Below are 11,088 nucleotides of genomic sequence, written 5' to 3' on the forward strand. Positions count from 1 at the left end.
CTTTGTTAATCCTGAAAACTATATTTGAGGAAGCTCAATTTAGATCTAACTTTCTGTTAGCAGAGAATCAAAAGATTCAGCTACGTTATGAGAGTTTGGTTTCCCTCTCCCAGATCACATGAAATGTAAGCTAGTAACACACCACCTACAAGACAAAACCACACTATACCATATTTCAGCAACAAGTCTTTAGCTTATGCATTACCAACCACATTCTATACCGGGGCAAGATACTGAACCAATGGGAGCAGGTAAAATACAAAATTAATTATTCAAAAGGGGTCGGAAAAAAAAAAAAATCAATCAATAAGGCTCCAATAATCTCTGTAGCGCAACCATTTTGTCTAGGTCACATATAACCTGGAAAGACAAATCTAAAATGTTAGAAAAATCCTCAATACTTTAAATTCCCAAATCCCTACCATTGTTGAGTTCCTCACTAATCTCAATGTATGATTCAATTAAATTATACAAAATGTAAATGACATCATAAGTTTTGACAAGCATGCAATAAATGTGTTTTAAAATAATAGTATTAATGTGCTTGTATGTTCCATGTACTCGAGAAAAAGGAACGGATTAGAGTTTAAGCATGAGTTTGAATATTGAAAAAAAATATAAAGAATAATATGTGTCTCTTTGTTTTTGAGTATTGATAGTTAAGATGGTAAGGCATGTGGTGTTCATTCCCTGAGATTAGGAGTTCAAAATTCAATTAATAAAACAAATTATGTTTAAATTATATATGTATTAACAAATTACGTAGAAATATACAATTGACCATTAGTTTTAGATTAGATGTGTTTTAAAATAATAGTATCAATGTACCAATTTTAGAGCAAGGATCATACCTATGTTGGTTATATACGATTTGCGATTACATAGAAGCACTGTTTTTCAAACAGTGGAATAAAAGAATTAAATTAGCAAAGCAAGAATTGCTCGACAATTTAGGGAATGAAACAGATATTAGAGATTCTTACTCATTCTATATCATCACTGCTTTAAAGTGGATTGAAAACCATGAATTTTTCCTTGAAGAAATTTATTATAAGAATTGGTGAGTGCACATCGAAAGTGAAAATGTGTTTAATTGAGAAGTACTCCCTCCGTTTTTAAATACTTGATTCATTTCTATTTTTTGCACTATTCATTTATCATACTTTGACTAATGTTTGTGATTTATATATAAAAAAAATATAGTCGTATGGGTACTTGTTGGAATCATCTCAATGAATAGATTATTAATTTTCAATTGTTGGAAGTTATACCTATTGATAATTAAAGATATTAGTGATCAAAGATTAGCATCGACATGTGTGTCCAAGAGAAATGGAGCAAGTATTTAAAAATAGAGGGAGTATTAATTAAATTGATGATTGGCAAGATAATTAATACGAATTATAAATGAATAAACGATTTTATGTAACGACGAGCTTTTTTTTATTCCATTATTTGAAAAATAGGAGAGTACAAGTGTTTATAGGTAAATAGTACAAGGAGGTGTAGTATGTAGAAATGCTTATGTATGGTATGACTTCTTGTGTTGTGTTGTCTTCAATGATTGAATGACCATAACCTATATTTATAGGTGTAAAGATGGAGCTTGGAAGAAATGGCCGGAATATTCTAGAAATTCCTCCATCATTCTTGTATCCTAATGTTCTAGAAAATTCACGAACCGTGTATTATATTCTAGCTAATAGTTTCCAATGTCAATAATGCTTTAGAGCATTCAAGTAGGATATTATTCTAGAGATTCCGGAAGGGCCTCTAAAATATGCATAATACTCCACCAAAATAATAGACTTATAAAATTTAGGTCATATCCAACCGCTATCCATGTGACCAAGGCATAAAATCGAGGCCTTATCCAAAACCCAACAATATTAGGGTCGATGCAGACCATTGAACCAAGATGAAATGGCAAGTGGGTCAACTTCTGTTGTCGAAATTCCTCCTTCCCATGACCATGACTTGAACATTACTTGTGCTGATTCTTCAAATATGAACTATTTGTTAGCATGTTGGAGGTGTACAATGAAAAAATAAGGGATCTATTATCTTGGTGGAGAACACCAGTAGAAGTAAGTGATTCTTAAAACAGAAAGTAGAATACTGCTTGATTACATAAATGTGCAGGGATCGTAGCTTGGTAATAGGCATGACTGATGCTTAAACATTCATAAACATTTCCCGTCAAAAAAAAAAAAAAAAAAAAAATTCACATGGGAATCTAGCCACAGATTGTCAGCACCAATTGACTTGTTACTGTTAATTAAAATTCTTCCTTACAATAATCGAAGCTAGGTTACAAATATCCTCAGAAGGTGTTCATGCTTAATTCTGGAATTGTCACTTTTCTCCTTTGGCTTTTGGTGTGCAATGTTGTATATGTTTGTCTTCACGCTCTGAATGTTATATAATACATTAACAATGCAATGATGGTAGAAATATTGGAGTAGCCATTACTGTGGAAATAATTAATTTTGCCACGCTTGTAGCTTGCTGTGGATTACTGTGAAAGGGGAAAATTTAAGAGGGGTTGCCTAGATTTGTTTGATTACTTTTGTTATGTTGAAAAAATTTATGAGGGTTGAACCTTATTCTGCTAATATTGGTCAGGGAACCTTATTTTGCTGGGGATATTATGGCTTACCATCCAGCTATTTGGAATTTCCATTGCACAAAAATACATGTACCAAAAACCTCAAGGTATTACATGGTAGGCAAATACTTCTTGTTATTAAACCTACTTCTTGTTAAAAGCAAAGATTGGAATTGCTTCTTAGCTGCCACTCCAATTTGTTTGCATTTTATCTACCAAGTAATAAAAAAGAGAAAAAGATAATTGAACAAGGTAATGTCAAAGTCTCATGGACATAACCAGAGAGATTTTCACTCGTACAAGGGAAGAGAGAATCCTCGTAAATATGTGGAATCCACCCCAGATTCTCTGGCCAATGCCACTCTTCCAGTACGTGCCACCTACAAGAAACATCATAAATGGTAATGTAAGCCAACATGCAACAACCATAGATGTTCGTTACGGACCCAAAGTAGAAGTAGAGGGAAAGACTAAAGGCATGAAAGGATCTCAAACTAAAGTCTCACATACCAAGTTACCAACCCCAAAGACTTCCAATTGCTAAATCATACAAATTTACACAGCTAAACATGATTAGTATATTGTACATGCAGTGAAATTGTAGCGCTATAGATCTTTGACCCAGTGTCAAACCCCTATCCCAAAAAGCACTTGGTGTATAAATACAAAAGTATAGAGACCTTGCTTTTTAAATGATTTTGATTTCCATTCTCAACCAGCAACAAACTTTGTTAATTGAAAAGTATATTTTATGAAGCTTAATTTAGATTTGACTTTGTGTTGGCAGAGAATCAAAAGATTCAGCTGCGATATGAGAGTTTGGTTTCCCTCTTCCAGATCACATGAAATGTAAGCTAGTAACACACTAACACACCACCTACAAGCAAAAACCACACCATACCATATTTCAGCAACAGGTCTTCAACTTAGGCATTAGTGCATTACCAACCTCATTTTGTAATGCACTAACTCACTCACTGAAAAGTGAAAACTGCAAGCTCGTTTTGAGACCAATTTAACCAACTAAGGCAATATACTGAACCAGGGGGGTTTACAAAATTAATAATTCAAAAATTGAAGAAAAAAATACAGACCTCGCAAATTCCATAAGGCTCCAATAATCTCTGTAACGCAACCATTTTGTCTAGATCACCCGTAAGCTGAAAAGACAAATCAGAAATGTTAGAAAGACTCTCAATACCCTAAACTCCCAAATCCCTACCATTGTTGATATCAGTGTAATTCTATTCTAAATTGCTTAGTTTATGACTTTAGGTTCCCTTTAAAATAGGCCATTTTCATAAACTATACTAATTCGCCTGCCCATAGTGTTTCCCTAATTCATTATCAGTAACGCACAAGTTACAAGTCACCAATCCCAAAGTGGGAAAATAATATAGGAAGGAACTACTGTAAGTAGGAGGGGGTATAACTTCAAATCAAGAAGCACTGCTTTGTTGAGAGTAAGAAAGAGGGGGAAAAGGGAAAATCACATGTACCTGTAAGGTGATGGTATGATCAGAGACATCTACAGCTTTTGCACGGAATATATTGGCAATATCAAGGACATCTCTCCTGGCAGAAGTATTTACAGCTACTTTGATCAACATAAGCTCTCGCTCTGAAAATGGCTGGTGAGTAAGGTCCTGAATCTGTAGCAATAAACTTTCCATAGTCAGGTTGTCAAATCTTTCATGCTTCATGAATAAGATACTGGTATAGAAGCTGCTGAAAATCTAGTACTGAGATAAATCTTAAACCTTATGCATGACACTAGGTGAATGAAATCTAGCCACTGACTAAGAATGGAACCTTTACTTGAACAAAAAAGTAACTCCACTTGTTTCAAAAAAAAAAAAATAACTCCACAGTAAAGATGGGATATCATGCAAGATGTCCAGAGTATCTTTACCAAAATGATACCGAAAAAAAATATGTGATTAAATCGAGCATCAAGACACTATAAGGAAGAAATTCATAACTTCTGACTGTATTCATTGTACAGGGCTTTCGGGAAAACAAGGATCTCACAAATTGATACTCCGCACAAAAGCAAAGTTCAAATTACATTTAACTACTGCGTTGCATTAATAGTACATAAATAACAAGAAAAAAATATACTAAAACTCTCACGGCTCATATATGTCTGCCTGAAACTAAACGTATTTGGGCAACAGTATATACATTCAGAATTCAGATACTCACCTCGTGAAGGTCTACTAACTTGCTAAGTTGCTGAACCAATTTTCCAATCGACTCCTCATTTCCAGGAATGACAGTTGTGATACGAGAAAGACCCTCCTTTTCAGCAGGGCCAACAGCAAGACTCTGAGGATAATTAGAAAAAAGGAGGGGACATGTGAATAACATAACACAAAAGAAAATATATATACATAATGTAGTCAGAATCCATACCAACCTGAATGTTATAACCCCTACGAGAAATTACTCCTGTTACAGTGTTGAGAACTCCAGGAGCATTATTTACTACCATGCACAGAGTATGTGACCGAAGTCCACTTGACTGACATGATGAAAGAAGCACATCAGAGCATTAGTAGAGCAGGTTGTACTACAATCAACCGGCAAACTTGTGCAGCTATAGAGTGTGAACACTCAAATCACGCTTTCTTTCTTAAAACCAAACAAACACGAAAGTTCAGAAAGATGAACATCAGAAAAACCAAAGGCATTATCCTTAACCCTTCAAATGAGGCTCAGTTATTTTAAAGAGCTGTCCCTGAGACAAGTTTGTCATGTCAAACTAAAAACTTGAGTATCACATAATAATAGATATGAAGTCTTACATCGCCGTCATAAAGAACACCCCAGTGAGCATCAAGTACTTGATTAACCATGGAGATATCATAAGGCTCCACAGGATAAACATCGCCCTTCAGAGAATAAAAAAGTTATATAAGTTCAAAGGTCTTATTTTAAGCACAACGTATCTATTTATAATTTTCAATTTATGAGTTACAACTAATACTGCAATAATCCATATAATCAATTTGTGCTTGCGAAATGATGGACATTGTAAGCATATGGCTTGACAATCAGTATATGTTTATAACCACAAGATATTACTTTAATAGGAGAAATGAGATTAGCACAGAAATCCACTTACACTGGACGATGATCCCAGATCACCATTGATACTTCTTTTTGTAGACTCAACAAGAGCATTAATAGCTTTCTCTTCAAGATCAGGATAAGAAGCAGCAGAGAATCTCCAAAAAGGAGCTGTCTGACCCATCCTTTCCCGCCTTAGTGCAATCTATCACATGAACAAAAATGAAAATAGCTAAGTAAACTTCTTTTCCATAAGTTCGGATGGAATACGATTGTAAACGTTAGTAGAGAAGTCGACATTTGGTTAGCTATTCCAAATTTTCCACTCCAATTTATGACTATGAACATTTATTCTTTGCAAATTTCTCTGATCTTCCACTGAAGATAGTACAAGTGTCTAAAAGACTAACCTTTCCTGTCCTTGCAATTTCTTTAATTCCAAACTTGCTAAAATTTCTCAGGACAGCAGCCATCTTACCAGGATCTCCAGTCACCTGCAATGCAACAAATAAAATTTCAATTAAATGGAGATTCTACAGTAAGCAGGAGAGAATGATCATTTCTGGAACAGTTTGGACAGAGAAACAACTTTTGGAGCTTAGGCGTCAAGACAATTTCATTATGGTAAGCTTCTTGTATCAAACATGGAAACAGCTCCCTAATAGAGTGCAACATTGATTAACCTACTTACAATCGTTCACAAGATGTAAAAAATAAAAAATTAAAAAAAAAAAAAAAAAAACTAACCTCCACAGTCACCAAGTTTTCTGAGATATCCACGATTTTTGCCCTGAAGATGTCCACTAACCACTTTATCTGAAGACCGAAAACTTGAACATTTGAGTCAATAATCAGATAATTCACGAAATACACCTTTTGCTGACAAAAGCAAAAAAGCAACTATCCAAGCTTGTTCTTAATTAGCAGCATGTCACATATGATAACCAAAGGATACTATAACAAATTTCTAAAACCACCTTTTCCTAAAGATGGACATGTCAAGAAATATGATTAACAATTATAGAATTTTATCAATAATTTGTATTTTTTAACACCCATGATGTTATGAAGTAATAATTCCTAGACAAACTGATTTCAAGTTCAAGCAGAAAACTCTCAATATCAGCATGTACGAAATGATAATCAAGAATTTACTCTAATACCATATGGAGATTGACTTACTAAGACATGACTTGAGCAGGTCTTGAGTAAAAGGGTGTAAATACAAGGATGGGGTGACTTTTTGGTAGATATGAGGAAACTTTTAATATTCCTCTAAAATAAAGGTAACTCAATACAAAAAATTTGCATTAAGATGTATACTAAACTTTTTTGAAACATTTTTCTAACACCCTAGATGTAATTAATATCTCCCTTATATCTTCCTTTCTAGCTGACCATTAATAATGTATAAAATAGAGATTAAAGTAATATATTGCCTCCATAAGGCACTCAATTTAACTCGTGAAACTACCTCGGCATTGGTATTTGCATCAGCATTAAGCTTTACAAGCATGAGTTCACGTTCCACTTGTGGTTCTCTCGATAGATCTTCAACCTGCAAGACAGTAACTAAGACAGTCAGTAGCACTCAAGGACTACAGCTATCCAAGGATGTTATCAAGGACATGTACCATAAACATCATATGATGCTCTGTTATAAAGTAATTTATGTAAGAATCCATACGGAACAATTAAATAAAAGGAAATTATATTAAGAAACACATATTTGAGCATAAGTAACGGCATACAAGTTACACAGAAGAAGGCACTGATTGCATCAGTATCATACTATCCTAAAATGTGCATCATGTGATGGACAATGCTAGCACTTTAAAACAACTGCAAACTTTACACAGTGTACCTAACGAACGGACATAAAGCCTAATTCATGCACAATGCGAGTTGAAGCACACTATCCGTCTTGCCAAACTTGTTAAATTGTGTAGAATGCTCCATGAAGATTGAGTGTTCAGCAGCTTCTCATATTCTGCATTTTTATAGGACGACAATTGCAATACTGTATTATGTCGACCATGCTTTCATTTACAAGCATCACTCTAAATTTATTTAGAAGATAAACATGTGAATGTTTCACTGCTTAATTTGCAATACCATGATAAGATGATAGGACCTGCAGTTGAGGATCTAGAGGTCATAATTCTCTCAAAGATGACAGAAAAAATGAGGTTTAGGCAAATTTAGATTTGTTTAGGTCATATCAGCCGGTTGGTAATGTAAAACCTTAGTATATCATCTAATCCAGGGAAGCCATGAAAGTATTTAAACCAAACCCTATATCCACTAATTCATAAAATTACTAGCATATAAGTCACCTATCTGGCTTATTAAAAGAGGACAAGTGTTACAAAAGGATCATCAATGACCAACTAAAAGAAACACAAACCAGTCATATAAGTAACCAATGCAACTTTTTGAGACATATCTTATCAAGGCATCATCAGTGACTAACTAACAGAAATATAAACCAGTTACCTTTATGACACTAACAAGCTTATTAAGCTGTTCCATTACTTGGCGCAACACCTTCTCATTCCCACACACTACAATGGTAAAAAGAGCCTTATCTTTGTTCAAACCAACAGCCAGAGACTCAATGTTGTATCCTCTTCTAGAAATAACACCTGCAATTCTATTGATTATCCCACTTTCATCCCCAACAAAGACTGAAATTGTGTGGCGCATCACCCTAGATATGGAAAGAAATAATGAGATATTTAGATTTAATAAGATTTTCATTTCCAACTAAAAAAATTCAAATACCTCAGAGAGAATGACAGGAAACAATGAGAAAAAATTTTAGTGTTATCACTTATCACTACAAGAAAACTTCACAGAGTGAAAACTCACATGTAATCAAGAAATACAGAGTATATTGTATTAGGCAAATTACGTTTCCAACCTGCCTGACGGCTGAAGTAATTCCCTCCACATCTCCCCTATCTTAGAACTAAAAAGGAGTGAAGGAGGGCTAACAAAGAAGAGAAACAGCATCAGGAATAAAGCTTCTAATAAGAGTCAGGATATTGATGACAGTAACTACTACCACATAATTACAGAAAATAGAAGTTCAATATTTGTCCAACGGCGTGAAGCCGTGAACGGACAATCCATTTGGCAAATAATCGACTTTCCTCAATCACCAATCTCTGGCATAAAAACTAAAATTTCAGATAACTGCTTGCTGAATCATATAATCCCTTTCCTTGGTGTGATGAGAGCATAATACTACTAATCGTTGTTCACCACAATTTTTCCTTTCGAAAAACACTAAATGGAATATCATTACCCTCATAAACTGGTTTGAGGTACAAAAATAAATAGGCAAAAAGGCACATGACTTGAAGAAGCCAAAGGCCAGTCATAGATATCATCACATAACAATTACATGGCCATATTAGGACAAGAATATACTCTTCATAAACAAATACAAACGACCATCAAAATTAAATAAACACATCATTGAAGTCATTCCTTTACTAAAACGGCAAAACCTCTATTCACCTAGAAAAGATCATTTCCTTTTCCATAAGTGAGTAAACTAGCTGAAAAGGGAAGTCTGGCAAGGACATATATTCGACAATTTCGATCAGGCCATCATTGTACAATCAAGCAAGAGCACAAATTTTAGACATGTACTTCTCAATAAGAGAAAGAACCAATCTTACTTCATCAAGAATCCAATATAAATATACCACTTATATCATAAACCAAAATTAGATTCTTTAGTTCTTATGTCATGCTTCAAAAAAAATTAAACAAGAATTTACAATAGCAACACCTTATTATAACATCAATCAAGCCAAAATACAATCAATTAATAACCAAAATCATCAACATATAATCAGAATAATTAATAACAAACTTATTTTAGACAAATATCTCTAAACAAACACCTTTCAACAGGCAAAATTCCTTCTTTTTTTCAGTGTCCACTAATTAACTGTAAAAAGAATCAAACTCTATAAATTAAAATAAAATAAAGTAATTGGAAAACAAAAGAGACAGGATTTTGAATTTACTTGGGATGAACTGAAACAGGCACTGCATTGACTGTAGCATTAGCAGAAGCAGAAGCCTTCGTTGCCTTCAACCTTAAATTCTTCGACATGGGTTTTACCAAAACCGTTGTCTGAGCTCCAAAATCGGGTTTTCTCAAAAACCCACATCCTAATTCGGGTCGGGTACTCAAAGTTCCAAGCTTTCCACCATTACCATTCAAAGACACAGCCGCCATTAGAGAGAAATTGAGAAAGATAACACTAGTCTCTCAAACAAGAAGTGAAAAAGTAGGGGAAAAAAATCGCCTTAACACCCAATTCTTAGAATCAACAAATTTAAATAAATAAGGGTCCTGAAATTTAATTTGCCATTAATTGTTCTTCTTAATTTCAATTATGTTTGATAAATTAATGTTGTATGAGTGTATTTTAGGAAAATCGTTTAGGTTGGCAGAACATTATAAGAGTGTGCGTACTGTGGTAAATGCGGGCATTGTTAAAGCATGTGATTAATTGGGAAGAGTGGTCCACTGGTCACTAGCCAGTAGCCACATAAACTAAAGTACAACACTAATTTTGGTTAAGCAATCAATTAAGGAATAGTTTTTCTTTCTTGTCCATCTTATGGATTTTAAAGTATTTTGATCTAAATTATTCCTACTTTGGTTGGTTTGGAATCTAAACTAGTAAATTGCTGGTCTTTTTTAATACTCCCTCCGTTTCAATTTGTTAGTCACATATACTATTTTGGGCATTTTAAAAAGATATACCCATATTGAATGTATTCCACTTTTAACTTACTCCGTAGTTTTTACTCCGTATTTCCTATTTTATTCATATTAAATTCTGATTTGTTATATTAATTGATTGTGAATTAATGACATGACTCTAAGTAAAGAAATTACTCCCTTGATTTGATTTATGGAAATATGACTAAAACGTTCCTAAAAAATCAAAAAAATTAAATAAGGCAAAACTATTTATGAATTGTTTTTTAATTTAATGTTAGATTCCAAATATTATCCTTTTCTTATTTTATGTGATTAATTCCATATGGGATTATCATATTGAAACAGAGGGAGTAATTTGTTGGTAGAATTTATTTATATAATCAGGTTAGGTTTAATCAAAGTTTTAGTATGATTTGGCTTTGTCTTTATATGGTTCAAATCATGATTGTAGCTCTACTCTATTCTTAACAAAAATGATATAGTGTAAAAAGTTTAATCTAATTTGGATTTTTCTTATGTGAAGTATGATTTTGTCTAATTTGATTTTATTAAGAATGAAATGAAGTAACAAAGTCTAACTACAAAGTATTTTTTTTTTAAATATGGGTGCATAAATTAAACTACTCTAATAGGAGTCATAATAGATTTATTGTAC

The 11,088-nt window shown here is 33.5% G+C and overlaps 1 protein-coding gene across 1 annotated transcript; it reads right to left on the reverse strand.

The window, feature by feature from the left end:
- Window positions 1–2,648: 2,648 nt before the first annotated feature.
- On the reverse strand, window positions 2,649–10,169 carry LOC110701040 (acetolactate synthase small subunit 1, chloroplastic-like). Its single transcript, XM_021878625.1, has 12 exons — window positions 9,724–10,169; window positions 8,177–8,390; window positions 7,155–7,238; window positions 6,428–6,496; window positions 6,091–6,174; window positions 5,736–5,885; window positions 5,416–5,502; window positions 5,028–5,132; window positions 4,814–4,936; window positions 4,108–4,260; window positions 3,703–3,768; window positions 2,649–2,988 (listed from the first exon to the last, which is right to left on the reverse strand). Exons 1-12 carry the CDS (start codon window positions 9,936–9,938, stop codon window positions 2,899–2,901), a joined length of 1,440 nt encoding a protein of 479 aa, XP_021734317.1. The 5' UTR covers window positions 9,939–10,169; the 3' UTR covers window positions 2,649–2,898.
- Between the last annotated feature and the right edge of the window lie 919 nt (window positions 10,170–11,088).

The sequence above is a fragment of the Chenopodium quinoa genome, unplaced genomic scaffold (assembly GCF_001683475.1).
Source record: "Chenopodium quinoa cultivar QQ74 unplaced genomic scaffold, ASM168347v1, whole genome shotgun sequence".
Lineage (NCBI taxonomy): Eukaryota > Viridiplantae > Streptophyta > Magnoliopsida > Caryophyllales > Amaranthaceae > Chenopodium > Chenopodium quinoa.

What these genes read in the sequence shown, in the direction of transcription:
- LOC110701040 (XM_021878625.1), bottom strand. Translation starts at nt 9,938, where the DNA reads ATGGCGGCTGTGTCTTTGAATGGTAATGGTGGAAAGCTTGGAACTTTG. An exon ending in ATCTGGGATCATCGTCCAGT is followed by an intron (nt 5,503 to 5,735) that starts GTAAGTGGATTT and finishes TATTCTCTGAAG; the next exon opens with GGCGATGTTTATCCTGTGGA. An exon ending in GTAGGGGTTATAACATTCAG is followed by an intron (nt 4,937 to 5,027) that starts GTTGGTATGGAT and finishes AATTATCCTCAG; the next exon opens with AGTCTTGCTGTTGGCCCTGC.